The following is a 20,499-nucleotide window of genomic DNA, read 5'->3' as shown; positions in this document are numbered from 1 at the left end:
TTCACTCGGCTCCGATTCAGTTTAATGTGCGCCCAACTGGATTCACTCGGCCCCGATTCAGTTTAATGTGCGCCCAGCAGGATTTAAAAGGCCCAATTCAGTTTAATGTGCACCCAGCTGGATTCACTCGGCCCCGATTCAGTTTAATGTGTGTCCAGCTGGATTCACTCAGTTCCGGCTCAGTTTAATTGGGGTGCGCTGTGTAATCGGGGTGTTTTATTGGGGTGCACGGTGTTATCGAGGTGTTTTATTGGGATTACAGTGTTATCGGGTTGTTGTATTGGGGTGCACGGTGTAATCGGGGTGTTTTATGTGGGTGCATGGTGTAATCGGGGTGTTTTATTGGGGTGCGTGGTGTTATCAATGTGTCTTATTGGGCTGCGCTGTGTTATCAATGTGTTTTATTGGGGTGCGTGGTGTTATCAATGTGTTTTATTGGGGTGCGTGGTGTTATCGGTGTGTTTTATTGGGCTGCGCTGTGTTATCGATGTGTTTTATTGAGGTACACGGTGGTATCGGGGTGTTTTATTGGGGTGTACGGTGGTATCGGGGTGTTTTATTGAGGTCCACGGTGGTATTGAGGTGTTTTATTGGGGTGCACGGTGGTATCAGGGTGTTTTATTGGGGTGCACGGTGATATCGGGGTGTTTTATTGGGTGCGCGGTGGTATCGTGGTGTTTTATTGGGGTGCACGGTGGTATTGGGTTGTTTTATTGGGGTGTACGGTGGTATCGGGGTGTTTTATTGGGGTATACGGTGGTATCGGGGTGTTTTATTGGGGTATACGGTGGTATCGGGGTGTTTTATTGGGGTATACGGTGTTATCGGAGTGTTTTATTGGGGTATACGGTGTTATCGGGGTGTTTTATTGGGGTATACGGTGGTATCAGGGTGTTTTATTGGGGTATACGGTGGTATCAGGGTGTTTTATTGGGGTATACGGTGGTATCAGGGTGTTTTATTGGAGTGTACGGTGGTATCGAGGTGTTTTATTGGGGTATACGGTGGTATCGGGGTGTTTTATTGGAGTGGTTAGTGTACAGTTAGAGTGGGTGGCCAGTGACTGCTCACTGTTTAGTAGCCATGTCCCACCAGTGGGGATTATTGAGACTCTAGAAACCTCTTTACCCAGAAGCACTGAGCTCTCTGACGTCACCATACCAGCTCACAGTGCGAGTGAAAACGAGGCTTGGAACGCACCGCCACTTCCGGTTACACAGTACTGTGAGAAAAGCACTTCCGGTCGGTTTAATTTTCCCCGAATTCGATAATTACAGGATTTAACCCGTGTTTACCGCGTCCCCGGCCCGCTCTGTGCCCGGCCCGCTCTGCCTCACCCCAAGCTCGGACTCCCGGCACCCCCCGGGCAGCTTCCCGCCAAAACCTGACAGGATTCCCGCCAAATTTAAACCACTTCAGGGACTCACCGCGGGAACCTACCGCTCCCGGCCGCCTGCCTCACGCCAGGTGAGTGGGATGCTCACTGAGTGCCCTCCCCATCCGCCCGCCTCACGCCAGGTGAGTGGGATGCTCACTGAGTGCCCTCCCCATCCGCCCGCCTGCCTCACGCCAGGTGAGTGGGATGCTCACTGAGTGCCCTCCCCATCCGCCTGCCTCACGCCAGGTGAGTGGGATGCTCACTGAGTGCCCTCCCCGGCCGCCTGCCTCACGCCAGGTGAGTGGGATGCTCACTGAGTGCCCTCCCCGGCTGCCTGCCTCACGCCAGGTGAGTGGGATGCTCACTGAGTGCCCTCCCCGGCCGCCTGCCTCACGCCAGGTGAGTGGGATGCTCACTGAGTGCCCTCCCCGGCCGCCTGCCTCACGCCAGGTGAGTGGGATGCTCACTGAGTGCCCTCCCCGGCCGCCTGCCTCACGCCAGGTGAGTGGGATGCTCACTGAGTGCCCTCCCCGGCTGCCTGCCTCACGCCAGGTGAGTGGGATGCTCACTGAGTGCCCTCCCCATCCGCCTGCCTCACGCCAGGTGAGTGGGATGCTCACTGAGTGCCCTCCCCGGCCGCCTGCCTCACGCCAGGTGAGTGGGATGCTCACTGAGTGCCCTCCCCGGCCGCCTGCCTCACGCCAGGTGAGTGGGATGCTCACTGAGTGCCCTCCCCATCCGCCTGCCTCACGCCAGGTGAGTGGGATGCTCGCTGAGTGCTCTCCCCGGCCGCCTGCCTCACGCCAGGTGAGTGAGATCCTCACTCAGTGCCCTCCCCGGCCGCCTGCCTCAAGCCAGGTGAGTGGGATCCTCACTGAGTGCCCTCCCCATCCGCCTGCCTCACGCCAGGTGAGTGGGATGCTCACTGAGTGCCCTCCCCGGCCGCCTGCCTCACGCCAGGTGAGTGGGATCCTCACTGAGTGCCCTCCCCGGCCGCCTGCCTCAAGCCAGGTGAGTGGGATGCTCACTGAGTGCCCTCCCCGGCCGCCTGCCTCACGCCAGGTGAGTGGGATGCTCACTGAGTGCCCTCCCCGGCCGCCTGCCTCACGTCAGGTGAGTGGGATGCTCACTGAGTGCCCTCCCCGGCCGCCTGCCTCACGCCAGGTGAGTGGGATGCTCACTGAGTGCCCTCCCCAGCCGCCTGCCTCACGCCAGGTGAGTGGGATCCTCACTGAGTGCCTCCCCGGCCGTCTGCCTCACGCCAGGTGAGTGGGATGCTCCCCGAGCGCCCTACCCGGCCGCCTGCCTCACGCCAGGTGAGTGGGATGCTCCCCGAGCGCCCTACCCGGCCGCCTGCCTCACGCCAGGTGAGTGGGATGCTCCCCGAGCGCCCTACCCGGCCGCCTGCCTCACGCCAGGTGAGTGGGATGCTCCCCGAGCGCCCTACCCGGCCGCCTGCCTCACGCCAGGTGAGTGGGATGCTCCCCGAGCGCCCTACCCGGCCGCCTGCCTCACGCCAGGTGAGTGGGATGCTCCCCGAGCGCCCTACCCGGCCGCCTGCCTCACGCCAGGTGAGTGGGATGCTCCCCGAGCGCCCTACCCGGCCGCCTGCCTCACGCCAGGTGAGTGGGATGCTCCCCGAGCGCCCTACCCGGCCGCCTGCCTCACGCCAGGTGAGTGGGATGCTCCCCGAGCGCCCTACCCGGCCGCCTGCCTCACGCCAGGTGAGTGGGATGCTCCCCGAGCGCCCTACCCGGCCGCCTGCCTCACGCCAGGTGAGTGGGATGCTCCCCGAGCGCCCTACCCGGCCGCCTGCCTCACGCCAGGTGAGTGGGATGCTCCCCGAGCGCCCTACCCGGCCGCCTGCCTCACGCCAGGTGAGTGGGATGCTCCCCGAGCGCCCTACCCGGCCGCCTGCCTCACGCCAGGTGAGTGGGATGCTCCCCGAGCGCCCTACCCGGCCGCCTGCCTCACGCCAGGTGAGTGGGATGCTCCCCGAGCGCCCTACCCGGCCGCCTGCCTCACGCCAGGTGAGTGGGATGCTCCCCGAGCGCCCTCCCCGGCCGCCTGCCTCACGCCAGGTGAGTGGGATGCTCCCCGAGCGCCCTCCCCGGCCGCCTGCCTCACGCCAGGTGAGTGGGATGCTCCCCGAGCGCCCTCCCCGGCCGCCTGCCTCACGCCAGGTGAGTGGGATGCTCCCCGAGCGCCCTCCCCGGCCGCCTGCCTCACGCCAGGTGAGTGGGATGCTCCCCGAGCGCCCTCCCCGGCCGCCTGCCTCACGCCAGGTGAGTGGGATGCTCCCCGAGCGCCCTCCCCGGCCGCCTGCCTCACGCCAGGTGAGTGGGATGCTCCCCGAGCGCCCTCCCCGGCCGCCTGCCTCACGCCAGGTGAGTGGGATGCTCCCCGAGCGCCCTCCCCGGCCGCCTGCCTCACGCCAGGTGAGTGGGATGCTCCCCGAGCGCCCTCCCCGGCCGCCTGCCTCACGCCAGGTGAGTGGGATGCTCACTGAGTGCATGCTGGGCCCTCCCTGACCAAGATTGCAGTGAAACTTTATCGCCACGTTTCCATGGACTCATTATTATATATGGGTGGACAGTGCCATATCTTGTCGGCTGTAACGTTGACAGGAAAAGTAAATTTTAGGGGAACCTGGCTTCATAACCATACAACACCCATTTAACTTGTGCTTACATCTTTTCATGCGATTCTGTTTTCTTTGAAATTTATATTAAATATTTAGGAAAGTTAATAAAATGCAAAAGTTATTTAGTGTTTTGTTACTGAGCTGTCTGTCTTTTTGTTATAGAAGATGCCTGCTGTGAAGTTGCCAATGCGATACGGGCATCCAGAAGGTCACACCGATGTCTGTTTCGATGATCGTGCTAGGTAAAGTATTTCTTTAATTAGTCCTGTAGAAAAGGTCCATATGACAGTGGTGGTGAAAGTTAGATTCACTTACTAGCCGGTTTATGCACTGGGTGGATATTTATGGGATGATATTATAATAAAACCAGCATAATTACCAGTTATGTAGATGTTCTCATCAGATGAGTTGGTAGTCCCAGGAACTTGAATGCGAGTATGATTGGTTGTATGGAGGTGTGTAAGTAATAGAGAAAAGTGATGTTGGTTAGAAAGTAATAGTAAAATTCTAAGTGTCAAGGAGTGTTTCTTGAGTTGTGTTCAAGAGACTTTGAAAGTTAGTCCCAGAGTATCTGTCCTGGATCTCTCTGAATGTCCGAATCTGAATGCCCAAACTAACCTCTCTTCCCTTTGTTCTAACTTTTGAAATGGCCAGACTCTCTGTACGTCATTAGTTGGTAGAACCAATAGGATACTGAAGGTGTGGTCAACCTGCAGATTGCAATTTAGATTTTTTTGTCCATAGAGGGCGCAATTGCCTAATTAAAATTTCCTATCTGGGAAAGAGAACTTTTACTGATGACGATTTTGACGTAATTTGACTTATCTAAAATGACTACTATAACTTAAATTTGCTGTCAGTTCAAAGTGTTTGCCTCAGTCTTTGTGGCAACGACTTTGATCGTAATTTCTAGGATTGACATGTCTAAACTCAATTTCACCCCTTACTTACAATGGGACCTTGTAAAATTAATTACTTAGTCTTCTCTGTCACTAGTGTATGCGTTTAGAATTATTTATATTCTATTAACATTTAAACAGAGCATTCCATCCCCCTGCTTCATTACATAATGCATTCCTTAGCTCAGGCTAGTGGCTAGTGTTACTGAAAGCAAGGAAATAAATTTTGTGTCTGTCTTGCCTGAAATCCAAAATGGAGTCCGCTCTGTTCTGAGTGACTCTGGCAATATACACTTTTAATTTCTATCTTAGCACAAAATGTCTGCCGATATAAATATCCTGACTGCACTGGATTTGTCATGTAATGTTTCAGGCTAGTAAATGGGCTCCATGTAATCCACCCATTACTTTAAATTCTAGTCCTCGTATGAAGATATTTTGTCACTGTGACCTAAGCAGAGAAGCTGGTGTTTGTTCTCTATAAATCCATACTTAGAATGTTCAATGCAATTACATGTTTCTTATCAGTGATTTTATACAGCAATTGCTTGTATTGTGCGTAAGTCTGTACACTATGATGTTACTTTGCATTGTACATTGTAAACCTATTTATCCATTAATTTAAATTTATTTATGTTATTATTTTATTAAGCTGTCTGGTGACTTGTGGAAGTGATGGAGATATACGTATTTGGGAAAGCTTAGATGACGATCCCAGATCAGTGAACGTTGGTGAAAAGGCTTATTCTTTTGCTTTAAAGGTAACATTTAACAGTTCCTGGAAAATATTTTTCTCCTAGAATGCAAGCTCACTTGAGCAGATCTGATTTCTCTTCTTGTCACTTAATCTATCCCCATTGTATAATTTGTGGAATATAGAGGAGTGATATAAATTCTAATATCAGAGGTAAATGTTATGGAATTGGTCATTTTAATTTTCTATTTTATTGTAGAATGGTAAAGTGGTTACAGCATTAAACAACAATGCTATTCAGCTGCACACTTATCCGGATGGTGACCCTGATGGAATCCTGACGCGTTTTACTACACATGCTAATCACGTAGTGTTCAATGGGAACGGCACTAAAATCGCTGCAGGCTCAGGGTAAGGCAGAGAATCCGTGTCTGTATGAGGGGGCTTTCTGTTCTGTGTTTGACTTCTGAAACAATTTATGGGTGTTCTTTGGACAATATTTGCAGTCTCTAGTTATTCACTGGTTAAAGGAGCGCACTCTCCTTAAAAATACATTAATTAAAAATAAAATATATGTTCCTCCTAAACAGTGTAATTCCCCCTTTTTTATCCTTCAAGTCCCGCATTTTTACTTACCTGTAGTGCCATGCTACAGTCTTTCTGTGGCTTCCTCTTCGTCCCTAGCTGAGACCGTTGCTTATCTCATTCAATTCTTCTCTATAGTGAAGCGTTGGGGCATTACCACGCATACAAGATAATCGCCACACAGCTTCAGTGAGCATATGCTTGTAGACATGCCTCTCCATGGGGTGTTTTGTTGCCTCCATGAAGATTTTAAGTCACAGAATGTCAGTCCTTGAAAAAGATTTCATTGTCCGAGTGATAGCCACTAGAGGTGGCCGCAAAGACAAATGTAAACCCTGCCTTATCACAGGAAATGCACCGTTTACAAATTAAAGACTACAGGGACAGTCTCTTCACAACAAAATTACTACATTAACCCCTTAAGGACCAAACTTCTGGAATAAAAGGGAATCATGACATGTCACACATGTCTTGTGTCCTTAAGGGGTTAATCTGTAATGGTCCCGGTGCTTTGTTTCCTCCTCTTTTTTGTTTTTTAAACCTGGACATCTGGAAAGAGTTGGACATATATGTAAAGTCTGAGTATTCTAACATTTTATTCCCTTCTCCTGTATGCGGGGGGGGGGGGGGCTCTTATCCCTGAAAAAGTTGGGCAAGGAGATGTTAACTGCAAAATATATTTAGTACACACTGTAGTGAGCGGAGGGGCAGATCTTCCTACTGGCCATACTCTAAGACTGTCTGTGGTGATCGATTACTCCTTTTTTGTCCTCTGAAAACTATGTTCAGAAATAGTGAAAAATAAGAGTGTATACAATCTAAGCAATGCAAACAAGTGTGGTAGCTAAAGTGCTACAAACCACCTGAGTGGGAAACCCCTCACACCACTCAATATCACATAAATAAATACATACAATAGATGGTACGTAACACTTCTGTATATATCTGTGAAAAATATATATAATGCACACAATAGTGTAATACAGTTTATATAATTATCGAATGAGGTACTCACAAACGTGGAGCCAAGTATATGTGGCTACCACTGTTGTCGCCTTGGGACGTTTTTGGAAGGATGTCCCTCTCCTAGCTGGATCACAGGTCCCACTGGCTTTTCACACGGTTCCAAGGTGGATGGAGTAAATGTTCCCAGCTTTTCAGATAAATAGAGCCTTTCAAAATGGAATATTTGGCATGGCATAGAAAGCCAGCAAATTTATTGAGAAAATACTTGTAAAATACAAAATAAAAAATAGTGGATTAAAATAGCAAATAAAACAATGTATAAAAGTCTTTAACTTCTATATAGCAGTTAAAGTTTTTTATACATTGTTTTATTTGCTATTTTAATCCACTATTTTTTATTTTGTATTTTACAAGTATTTTCTCAATAAATTTGCTGGCTTTCTATGCCATGCCAAATATTCCATTTTGAAAGGCTCTATTTATCTGAAAAGTTGGGAACATTTACTCCATCCACCTTGGAACCGTGTGAAAAGCCAGTGGGACCTGTGATCCAGCTAGGAGAGGGACATCCTTCCAAAAACGTCCCAAGGCGACAACAGTGAGAGCCACATATACTTGGCTCCACGTTTGTGAGTACCTCATTCGATAATTCTGCACTATCCAGTTATATAAACTGTACTACACTATTGTGTGCATTATATATATTTTTCACAGATATATCCAGAAGTGTGACGTACCATCTATTGTATGTATTTATTTATGTTCAGAAATATCCTGGCAACTTAGGTGTGTAGGTGTGTAGGTGTGTGTGTGTAATTTTTTTTTTTTCTCTTCTCCTTCCTTTCTCTCTAGGGATTTCTTGGTGAAAGTGGTGAATGTAGAAGACAGCAGTCAGCAAAAAACTATGCGTGGACATGAAGCACCTGTGTTAAGTGTTTCGTTTGACCCCAAAGATGTCTATGTGGTACTTTTTAATTTTATTTTTATTCCAATTTAAGGGCAATAGTTGGCAAAGCAGGAACTCTTCCAGCTACAACTCCTGTTCCTGTCATTCTCCATCTGTCAGTGGGCTGAAGCCTGGCGGAGTAGTTTGAGGGTTGTAGTTTAAACATTAATCGCAAGAAGCGAGTAGGAGTCAATCCACCTGTTAAAGGGGAATTTAGTCTGTGACTATCCTGGAATTCTCGATTTTTCTTTTTAAATTAGATATAAATTTGTAGCATACATGACCCTGCTTTGCGACATGTAGCAAATGAACACGAGAAAAAACATTGGGGGTTATTTATAAAAAGTATTGTGGTCTTAAAGTACTAAAAATGGGGCAGTCACCGTGGAAACCAATGGAACCACCACACATTGCATTGGTTACTTTGCCCATTTCTAATGTTTGCACCACTTTTCAGTACAGACTTTTTATACCTAATCCCCATTGTTTCATCTGTCTGTCTGCTCTGTGTGCTGACTGCCAGGTGTAAAGGTGGAGCCTAAAACAATGATTTACAGGAAGCCAAATGGAGAAGCCCATTTTTATTTAATATAGTGATAGAAGTCCTGCAATGTGAACATGTCCCTTTAACATCTAGTTACACTGAGCGGCTGATAATCTGCTGAAATTATGTTATGTTCCATTATTTCTCTCATTTTATGATGCTTTTACTACAGTGTGTTTATTGGCAGCCCTTTTAAAATGACCGCTAAACTAAAATGTGCTAAGGAACACACTAAGGTTAAAAATAAATACAGATACCAACATTGCCCTATTTTGTAAAGTGATACCATTTATGTGTGAATGTATTAAACTTCGCTTTTGTGGTCTAAACCTGCAGGTATACGTTTATAATCTAATGAAACTGTTAGCTGTGAATTTTCACATTTCAGGACAAAGTGGTAAAACCTATTCCACTTGACATAAAATATGACCTTATTATGAATTCCTCCCTTTGGTGATTAACATGATTGTTAATGTCAGGAACAGTTTGCAAATGTTGGTGTTTTACAACGGATTTGCAGTAAAATATTACTAAAATCGAGTTCTTTTTAATGATTGATTTTTCTTTTTGATGGTTTGTAATGTAATTGAAAAGTTCGTCTGTTTCGCATTTCTTAAAGCAGAAGTGTCAAAGTGCACGGTAGCCAAATCCATTTTTTAGAGTTGCTCTACTGTTGAATTCTATAACCACCACAAAACCTGTTTACTGGAGTAAGTGAATAACAAACTCACATGTGGAGAAATGATAGTTCAATGAATTCTATTAGTTACTTAAACCACTGATTTCATTAATTCTATAATGCCTCTCCGCTCCTATTGGCTCTGATTTTTAAATCTTTTCTTGTTAGGCCTCTGCGAGCTGTGATGGATCTGTAAGGGTTTGGAACATTGCATATCAGGTACGTAGAGCGTAGAAAGTATTTGAGTTCAGAGGTTAGGATGGGACAGTTTGCTGTCTCTTGGCAGACAGTCGCCCCTCTTCAATTGGCTCACTGAGTCAAACCTGCAATCTGCCTCCACAGTACTCTTATATTCTCACTACTACTCTATCTTACAACTAATTATATTAAAGTGACACTATAGTCACCAGAACAATTACAGCTTATATCTGTTGTGGTGACTATAATCCTTCCCTTCAGGCTTTTTGCTGTAAACACTGTTTGTTTTTTTCCCCCTCAGAGAAAAAGCAGTGTTTACATTAAAGGACCACTATAGGCACCCAGACCACTTCAGCTTAATGAAGTGGTCTGGGTGCCAGGTCCATCTAGGTTTAACTCTTTCTACTGTAAACATAGCAGTTTCAGAGAAACCATGTTTACAATAGGGTTAATCCAGCCTCTAGTGGCTGTCTTATTGATTTTAACATTGAGAAGACGCCAGCGTCCATAGGAAAGCATTGAGAATGCTTTCCTATGGACTGGCTGAATGCGTGGCTCCTGCCGCTCATGCGCATTCAGCCGATGACGGCGAAAAAGAGGAGGAGAGTGTTTTCCTGGCACTATAGTGGTCCTTTAAAATCTAGGGATTCTTCCACTGGCCACTCCTCAGATAGCTGCACAGAGTGGCTGACATTCTGTGTCTCCACCCTCTGCATGCCGACACTGAACTTTCCTCATAGAGATTCATTGATTCAATGTATGTCTGAGGAGATGCTGATTGGCCAGGGCTGTGTATGACTTGTGCTGGCTCTGCCCCTGATCTGCCTCCTTGACAGTCTCAGTCAATCCTATGGGAAGCATTGTGATTGGTTTGGAGAATCACTTCTGATGATGTCAGGGTCAGAACCAGCAGCTGCAGACTGGAATAAAAGTAAGATTTTACTATATTTAGGGAGTCAGGAAGGGGCCAGGGGGGCTAGATGGTGGTTTTAACACTAAGGTCAGGAATACATGTTTGTTCCTGACCCTATAGTGTTGAAAGCAGGAAGCTTGTTATTTGTTTATATGTGAACATAAAGTTACTTCAGAGAAGGGCTTCTAAACTGGTTCATGGATTACAGGATAAAACTTACCAGGAAAGGTTAAAGGATCTTAACATGTATAGCTTGGATTAAAGACGAGACAGGGGGGATATGACAGAAACATTTAAATACTTAAAGGGAATCAACACAGTAAAGGAGGAGACTATATTTAAAAGAAGAAAAACTACCACAACAAGAGGACATAGTCTTAAATTAGAAGGGCAAAGGTTTAAAAATAATATCAGGAAGTATTACTTTACTGAGAGGGTAGTGGATGCATGGAACAGCCTTCCAGCTGAAGTGGTAGAGGTTAACACAGTAAAGTAGTTTAAGCATGCGTGGGATAGGCATCAGGCTATCCTAACTATAAGATAAGGCCAGGGACTAATGAAAGTATTTAGAAAATTGGGCAGACTAGATGGGCCGAATGGTTCTTATCTGCCGTCACATTCTATGTTTCTGTTTCTATGTTACTTTCCTGTAATTCTGGCTATCTTTGGATCAGCAGAGGATTTTTAACTACATTTTCCACAGTGCTGTAGGAAACTTGGTTGCAGTGCCAAGCGTAGCTCTTCCTATCTGCACAATATAGTTTAAATCATGTTTATTTTGCAATTACATTATTTTAGATGTCAAAAGGTGAGAGCTGAAAATACATTTCTATGGGTCCCCTGCTAAAGTTGTCAAAGAGAACATGAATTAGCATTTCTTTGTTAAATGTTTCAGAGGATAAAAACCATTTTTATAAAATGTATTTTTTTCTTATCCCATGCATTTTCCCATAATTGCATTAGTTTTGTTTCACCTGCAATATTTATGAACTGTTTTATATTTAATTCCCTAATTTTATAGAGCAGAGGAACTTTGGTAATATTTGTATATGAAGCTTTATGGTTTAAATCTGTTAAGGTTTCTCTGAACTGATAATATATAGATATGTTTGTATAAACCCACGGATGCAGGTTTAAACCATTACCATGTTATCTGGAGATCCTCTCTTTATTTAGTCTAAAGCATTTCTGAACAATATGGCACAACGCAAGCCTGACACATTTTATTCCAAAATGTTTTCGACTTGACAAAGCTTGAAAGCTGGTCATTCAACAATGCATGATGGGAAATCTTACATTTGCATCACTGGATTAATACAACAGTTTTTTAGCTAGTATTATGTAAGATACGGTTTTATTTAGCTGCTTAATAAAGCAAATCTGCAAGACACCAAGCTAAACACTGACATACTTTCTCTCTCATTGCAAGAGATATTAAAAAATCCATTCATATTTACACAACTCAAAGTCTGCAAAAATTCTTTATAAACTGACCAGCTTTTGGCCAGTAAACATAATGTACAATTTTGATAAATCATGTCTGCTTTGTGAATTCCGTATTGCATAAATGGAAAAGAAGCGCAATATTCTCACAAAAAAATCGCCAATAATAAAACCTAACTTGGATCATTGCAAACACCTGACGGGGGAAAATATGAGATTAAAATTGCTGGACTGCAACACCGAGAACTCTGAGGGTTGTTAATCTTTCAGATTGTGATCACATACAGAAATATCGGTTTTATCTTGCTATTCATCCTGACCTTATAACATGATTTAATGGGTGTGCAAACATTTAGAAAATAAGACCTTTGTTTCAACACTGGCAAACGATTCCTACAGTAGATGTTTCTATGGTGCAGCTATCTACACTACTCTACCCATTGGAGAAGCCACTGGACCAATTGGAAAATAGGGCTGAAATGTCCTGCAGGTGCATTTTTTTTTAACCCCTTAAGGACACATGACATTTGTGACATGTCATGATTCCCTTTTATTCCAGAAGTTTGGTCCTTAAGGGGTAAAAGCAATTTTCAGGTTCAACTGTATCCAGAGCCAAGAATGTTTGGATGGGTGTCTCACTATTTAAAAATCTAAGATTGGCTAATGAATATCTATGTGAGATGACTGATGAATCATTGAAGTTAGCTGCAAGGAATACGTCTTTCCTCTCTTGCTTGTAGCACTGTCTGGTCCTGGTCGGAAGACCCTGCCTTTACGTTGGCATTGTGAACTACTGTTTGAATGTGAAACATTATGTCTCTGCCCTGGATCTTCTGATAAAACTAATTTTGGATACTAAAATTGGCTCTCCCACAGGTAAGAGGCTTTAAATGGAATAAACCCTTTTAGCCTTGCTACTAGTGGGAAGATAACTACTGAGCAGAAAATAAAAACTTCTTTCATAAATCCAAGGATTCTAAACCAAGCGAAAAAGGTGCTTCATCTAGATTTGATAAAACCAGAAAGTTCTGCTGCCTGAATCAAAGTAGGTGAATGGCTGAGGCATTTTGCAGAAAGATTGAGTCGGACTACAAACAATCACTGTGTTTTAAGCACCAATCTGCTTGGGTACAAAATCCGGTTTGTCTGAAGACCAAGCCCTCATTTCACCTGCTCTACTTATGCATTGCTTTCCGACTCATACATTCATTCTTCAAGGGCTGTGTTTCTCACAAACCGTCTTTGCAAGAATTACATCAGATACCTCTGATACAGGATGGGTGCTCACTAGAGTTCCTTAATGATTCAAGAAAGTTGGTCTGCAAAAGATTTTCAAAAATCATCCAACTTCAAAGAAACGAAAGCCGTCTGGAAAGCACTTATTCATTTTAAAAAAAAAAAGACACAAAATCAAGCCATACAGATTAAGTCAGATGACCTCATCATCGTAACGAACAAGGAGGAAAAAGAAGCCAATCCCTGGCAGATCTGTGTTCTTATTTTCGAGTACGCAGAAAGGTACATTTCAGCTATTCACATAAAAGGCACAAACTCAACAAGCAAACGATAACCGCAGATCCGGCTTGTAAGGGACAAACTGGTTTTTAACACAATAGTCCGAAAATAAGAATTACCACAAATAGACCTAATAGCGACAAGATTCAATCAAAGGGTTCCCAAATTTGATTTTCTCTACAGCCAAGACAATCCATATACCCTAGATAGCTTCTCGGTGAAATAGACATTTTAGAGGGCATACATTTTCTCCCCAGTGTCTGTTATTCCAAAGGTTCTGCAGACAATTCAAAAGGACAGAGCCTCTGTTCTGGCAATCATTCCCTTTTTGCTGAATTAAAGCCGGTTTCCTCTCCTCTATTTAGCAGCGATAAGACCATGGGAACTTGTGTTGAATCAACAAACATGGGGAAAACAAGGATGTACCACTACAAACCCTATTCTCAAATCAACAGCACATGGAGAGACAAAACAATATACGAACAGCCAGGTGCAAACCATATAAGCACTCCCTCAAGTGCTTTAAATATTCAAATGTATATAGAATATAGAATGCACACCATAACAATCTCAAAAAAAATATTAAAATTTTATTATGTACAAAAAAGTACCAGAATGTAAACATATAAGAAAAAATGTAAACAAAGTAACAGAAGTAAAGGCAGATACAATAAAATAATAGTAATAAATTACCACAAAAATCCTTACAAGCCTCAGACAGAAACACGAGTCACCAAACCCCCCCAACGTTTTGGCACCAACTGGCTGCCTTTATCAAGGGTACCTGAAAAGGCAGCCAGTTGGTGCCGAAACGTTGGGGGGGTTTGGTGACTCGTGTTTCTGTCTGAGGCTTGTAAGGATTTTTGTGGTAATTTATTACTATTATTTTATTGTATCTGCCTTTACTTCTGTTACTTTGTTTACATTTTTTCTTATATGTTTACATTCTGGTACTTTTTTGTACATAATAAAATTTAAATATTTTTTTTTTTTAGATTGTTATGGTGTGCATTCTATATCCTATAACCACTACAAACCCTAGACACTTTCAAGCTTAACTCCTTAAGGACCAAACTTCTGGAATAAAAGGGAATCATGACATGTCATGTGTCCTTAAGGGGTTAAGGGCATTGAAGTTGCAAGTTGATCCTGTTGGAGGATATTTTTTTTATTTATTTTTTTTAAATATATTTGTTTTCATACATATTAAGAAACAATACATTGCGTCAAGTGGGCATAAAGGCTTCTAGTACATTGTTCTTGAGTGAAAATATAAAATGAGGATGCTGTAGAACAGTCATACGCTATGAGTATGGAGCACATTGAACTGTTGCATCCCTTTACTTATGTTCGTAGTGTAAGGGATGATGCACAACTTAGGTTGCAGTGACCGTCTCGCTTTTTGTACGCATCGTCGACCGGCGCATGCATGTGCTCCATCCCATGATTTAGAGAAGCCATTTAAAAAAAATATTTTTTTTTAGCAAAACCTCTAATCAAGTCATGCTAGGCTGGTCCCTGACCCTCTGAATTTGTACAACTGAAAAATTAAACTATTAGGTAAGTTGGTCAGTGTAGCTACAAGTGGAAGTCCAGCAAGGGGAGTCCGTGTGGGCCATTCAGGCTATGTCCCGTCAGCCCTCAGCTGAGAGTAGTGGTAGTGGGACCAGTTCAGCTGATTCCGCTGCTAGGTAGGGCAGAAGGGCAGTCCGGTAGGGTGGCAAAGATGGCCCTGGCATTCTGTAGGTTCCAGAACCTACACGGGACTACGTGTGGTCCTGTTCATTGAAGAGTTGAGGGACAGGGGATCGGCCGGTGCCCACGCTAGGCCGCGGCCGCTCCATGTATCTTTCATCGGTCGGCGTCTCGGCTCTCTGCTTCTGGACATTTCAGCCATTGTCTGCGACTGGTAGGTACCCGTTGGAGTCAGGGTTTGGGCAGCAGGAGCCCCAGCAAGTCGCTTGGTTATACAGGTTAGTGAGGAGCTCCTGCATGCTGCGTCCGTCTGCCATGCTGGTCAGGCCCCGCCCCCTTGCTGCAGTTGCTTTGTAATGTTGTATTTGTGTGTAGATGTGCTGTTATATGCTCATGAGACATATTTGTGGTACTGTGTATGATTCCTATCAATGTTGGTTGTGTATGAGGCCTGTTTGTGGAATTGTATGTCTGGATGATGGTGTGTGTCTGTTTATAGTATTGCATATGAGAGGCTGGTTGTGTATGTGGATTGTCAATGGTGTGTGTGAGGGCGAGGTTTATCTGCATCTGTTTCATCGAACAGTGTTGGTGGCTTCCCTGGTTTCCCGTGCGTTCTGGGCTGGTCAGGTACAAGTTGATGGCAGGAGCTGCGATGGCTGCTCTACTCCAGTGCGAATTTCTGTTAACAAGTGCTGGGAGGGAGTGATCTCTCAAAGTGCTGCAATATGTAAACCGAGGATTGTCCCTCACCACCTACAATCACCGCTCTGAAGTCTTACTGGGACCCCTGATACTCCAGAGCCTGTTTGTCTCCAGCAGCCTTGAGTGCCATAGGTTACTGATCCCTGTCTGACATTGTTAACCCCTTAAGGACACATGACATGTGTGACATGTCATGATTCCCTTTTATTCCAGAAGTTTGGTCCTTAAGGGGTTAAAGGGTTGCAATCCTGCACGTCAAGCAGTGCGTTGTGTGACCTAGTGTGCTAGGTTAGGGAAACCATCCAGCAATGAACATGTATAGCCTCCATTAACTACCACTAAGATGACTTTTTGCAGTATATGTGGGTGTATAATTGAGAGAAATGAGCTGTTCATTAATTTTGTTTATTGTATTCTTTGTTCAGAGCTGTGAAGCCAACTTACCCCTACTACAGAAATGTAATGATGTGGTCAATGCTAAGTCCATTTGCCGCCTGGAGTGGCAGCCGAAGGCTGGGAAGGTGAGTTGTTCGTTGCTTTGTAATTTTTCTCATTTTATTTGTACCTCTTTTAAGGTCCTATTGCATTTTACTCTTTCAGCAAACCTGGATAACGGCTGCTTGGGGTTTTACCCACCGCCATGCTGTTTAACTCCTTCAGAGCTCACTTGTCAGGTCTCTGCACATGCTCATTATATCCAGGTTTTAACCCCTTTTTACACTCTATAACCAGCACCCGTAGCTGCTCGTTTAAAGGGACACTGCACTCACTCTAGCCAATTCATCTCATTAAAGTAGTTATGGTACCTGCAGTCCCCTGGTGCTGTACCTCCATTTTCAAACCATTGAAAACACTAAATGAGCGTCCACGACCCATAGAGCAACCCCACTGGAGGTGCAGCTAAGGCAGAGTACACACTTCCTTGTAGTTATACCGATTCATACCAGCAATGGAAATTGTTATAGACTGAATGCAGTCAGCTTTCACTCTCAGCCAATCACAGCTACCCATTACTGCTCAGGTTAATGCTTCATGAATCGATCTAAGCAGCCCAGGGGGCTTGGGAAACGATCTAACACTGAATTAAAATACAGCACCAGGGTCCTCCAGGCACTATAACCACTTCAATGAAATGTAGCAGTTACAATGCCTACAGTGGCTCTTTATCTGGTAAGAATGTAACCCTATTACACACCAAATCCAGTTCTTCTTAGCCGGAATGTTAATATAAAATGCCTTGTCTTCTAAGGTTTCTGGATGGAGCAGAAGGATGAATCCCTTTCTGAAACTCAAGTAGTTACAACAATTTTTCTAAAAGCAATACAGTTTTATTACCTTGCCCTAGATTGGATATTAAATCTGCGCCTTTTGTTTCAGAGCTTCAAAACCTGCCATAATGTAAACTACTCATCCACAGATTGTTGTGGTATATACTTTGTGCTTCAGACTTTTATAAACACTTTTAGGAGGAAACCGTTTGAAAGCAGAAATAATTTTGACATCTCATTCTTTTTGAAATAATTTTAGATTCCTCAAGCAGGCACTTTGTGTCGCTAGGTAGCAGTACTGGAAGCATGTTCTTTGATCTGTAGATAAGCTGTAGTAATGGCTATGTATCGCCCCATCCTACTCTATCTGCATTGTGATTGTATCTGATGTAAATGTTCCTTTTTCCTTCTGCCAGTTACTTGCCATTCCTGTAGACAAATCCATTCATCTTTATGAAAGAGACAGCTGGAAGAGTAGCTTGACTTTATCGGATGATTTTATTACTCAGGTAAAACTAATTTCATGCGTTTTGTTAGCTGTCCATAGCCTAATGTTAGATTATTTTGAGAATGTGTATGCAATAGCAGGAAGCCATTGCTCGCTGTGGTAAGGTCTGTCTAATGGCGACTTCCTGGATCCTACTATTTATGGATGAGTGGATGTAACCCCATATAAAGGTATTTCTTCATAGTGAATATATACGGGTTGCAAAACAATCATGTGTGTTAAACATAGTGGCTTATCACTGTTTTTCCTCCGCTGCGCGCTTTGGTCACAGTGGAACGCAGAGAATGTGGTTGAGTATTGGTTACAATAATCTTGTACCTGCTGCTATTGAGCTCCCCTTATCTGGGTTACGCTTAATATTAAAGGGACTGTCTGTGTACTTGCCGCATAGTATTTATTATTTTATAAATGGATTTTAGAGCATTATATACATAACTAGAAAAATGAAATAAAGATGCTGACTTTAAAAGTTCCCATTTGAATGTCTGCAAGGACGTTATTTGGGATGACTCCCTGCTGCGTGTCCTACACACCATGAAACCTATTCTGTTATCCCACAGCCTCTTACTGGCCTTGTCTGTGAGTTGTGGCATTCTGGCATGGTGCATGAAACCTAGTAATTTTAACAATGGAGACCATATATTAAAATGGCTGCAGCCATGAGCCTGATTATTGTAGTTAGCTTGGTGCCACTTTCACACCTCAATGGTTTTATACTCCTATTATTGCATCATTTTGGACCGAGAGCAGCTTCTTTCCTGGCAGAACATCTGGTGAATGGCTGTCATTAACATGTGAGTAAGACAGAGAGAGGACGGTTACTCTATTTATACCTCTATTGTTGATCTTTAAATCTGAATGTGTTTCCGCTTGCTTTGCTTATATTTTAACCCGATTCTGTTGTTTTTGTATTCCCAGCCAGTTAATGTGGTGACTTGGTCTCCCTGTGGGCGTTACCTTATAGGGGGGAGCATTGATGGCTGTATTGTAGTGTGGAATGTAGCAACCAAAGCTTGCATAGAAAGGTAACGTCTCATTATTTATAATTCAGGAAATATTTCTTAATACATGTCCTATAAAACCATACTCCACACTCCTACTACTACATGTGTCCCATGTGTCCTATTATAGGTCAGCGGTGCCTCAATATAAGCAATATTTTGACATCTGCCTGGTGAAAGTTTATCAGGCTTTCTTTTTACTATGTAGTAAGAGGTGGAGGCAGAAAATCTGCCTGCACTGATTCAATAAGTAGTAACAACAGTATAACCGTGCAGCAAAAAAACTCCCACTGTAGCTCCTCCAGTGTATATCAAAGCAAGAAAAAAAATGGAGTAATGCGCAGCTGGTGTTTAAAGTGCACACCCGGGTTCTACCATATTTATTGGAAGGACAAAATACAAGTTGCAAACGTTTTGGGTGATTGCCCTTTATCAATGCTAATGTCCTTGATAAAGCATGGACACAAACACACATATAAACATGGAAAGTGCTCACAATAATTGCCCTGCTGCCACCCACATATCAGATAGGATTAAAATCAGACGCAGAACTATTTCCAGCTACCATCCACCTTACTGAGTGCTCCATCCACTACGTGATGACATCAGACATAGCGTCATCACGTCCGGTGGATATGCTACAGATAAACAAAGATTGTTCTAATGAAAACCGTCAGATTAACAATCTGCATTAAGGAAGGACAATGTTTCTTACTCATCATATTCAATTATATGCATTATTAATTCTTTATTTTTGTTGTGCAATAACAAAATGACAGACAAGCTCGTGGTGCCCCAAGAGCAATCCTTGAGCGAATATTCACTTGTAACAATAGGAGCATTGGGTTAAACTGCACAATTTTTTATAATATGATAACTTTAGTGTAGCCAGTACGTTTGATAATTCTGCGCTTTAGGTTTGGCTATACTTTCCTTGGTTCTCGTTAACTTTGCGACCTAGTATATCTCATTAGGGTATTGAGACTGATAAAGGGCACATTACTCTAAGCTGTACTTTACCGTGCCTACTATTGTTAAGGCATTACTAGGATACATACTGCATCATGCGTGATTGCAAATAGTAGGCTATAAGCTTCATGCAGTTAAGTGACATTTAGAATTTGGCGTTAACAGGTATAAACAGTAGGAGACACATGCTAAATTAGAACTGGTGAGGCAAACAACTAGGAAATGCCACTGAGCAATAGAAAACATGCTTCAGCATACATTCCTTAAAGTCCCATATGTGTTGTAAGCATAGTGCTGGGTAGGTTGCAACATAGCAGACATGTCTTGCGGGCCCGTCAGCCTATGCCTTGTGTCAGGTAAGTCCCGTCTCCGCTATCTCCAGCCTCCTCAATGGGGTTCCTCTCCCCTGCTCTCGTGCAGTAAGGCACGCGTTGCCACTCTTGGGCAGGCTGTCTCTCGACAGTGTCTCGGGTTTGCCCACCGCAGGTCACGTACCTGCAACCGCATGGTCGGTAGGCTGATAGAGCAAGTGAGCTGTGTCGGGATACAGTGTGTTCGGATGTAGGCCTTCTTCCTGAATTACGTCTCAGCTGGGTACCGCCGTAGTGGTTCAGAGCCGGGAGTCCTCTCCCGCCCCGGAGCTGTGCGAGAGCTGGTGCTAATCGGCCGTGAGCCTGGGAGCCATCGTGGCCCAGGCTCAACCCCTTCGGGGTGGTGCGGGGAGTCTTGCCAGGTCGCTTGGGTGGTCGCTGCTTTGTACTCCGCCGGAGTGGCCGGCACCTCTGGGGAGCGCCCCGTACTGCTCTCAGCCCGGGAGGGCCACGGGTGTGTGATGAGGTAGCGTGGGTCTTAGAGTGGCCCTGAGACGGACTCCCATTCCTCTGGTTACCTGCGACTCCAGCCCGTATGGTAGGGTGTCGGCAAGGCTCTTCAGGCTGCAAACACGCCT

General features: G+C 44.5%; 1 protein-coding gene across 1 annotated transcript in view; it reads left to right on the top strand.

Moving 5' to 3' along the window:
- The first annotated feature begins 1,223 nt into the window (after positions 1 to 1,223).
- Positions 1,224 to 20,499, top strand: part of WDHD1 (WD repeat and HMG-box DNA binding protein 1) — a 59,585-nt gene continuing 40,309 nt past the window's right edge. The window contains exons 1-9 of the mRNA XM_063439778.1: positions 1,224 to 1,467; positions 4,185 to 4,264; positions 5,574 to 5,682; positions 5,875 to 6,026; positions 8,019 to 8,130; positions 9,504 to 9,554; positions 16,230 to 16,325; positions 17,489 to 17,581; positions 18,499 to 18,605. Coding sequence (XP_063295848.1) covers positions 4,188 to 4,264; positions 5,574 to 5,682; positions 5,875 to 6,026; positions 8,019 to 8,130; positions 9,504 to 9,554; positions 16,230 to 16,325; positions 17,489 to 17,581; positions 18,499 to 18,605 — 797 coding nt within the window. The 5' untranslated portion in view covers positions 1,224 to 1,467; positions 4,185 to 4,187. The remainder of the gene's footprint in view (positions 1,468 to 4,184; positions 4,265 to 5,573; positions 5,683 to 5,874; positions 6,027 to 8,018; positions 8,131 to 9,503; positions 9,555 to 16,229; positions 16,326 to 17,488; positions 17,582 to 18,498; positions 18,606 to 20,499) is intronic.

Source organism: Pelobates fuscus, chromosome 13 (genome assembly GCF_036172605.1).
Source record: "Pelobates fuscus isolate aPelFus1 chromosome 13, aPelFus1.pri, whole genome shotgun sequence".
NCBI classification, from domain to species: Eukaryota; Metazoa; Chordata; class Amphibia; order Anura; family Pelobatidae; genus Pelobates; species Pelobates fuscus.
This window is presented reverse-complemented; position numbering and strand designations above follow the sequence as displayed.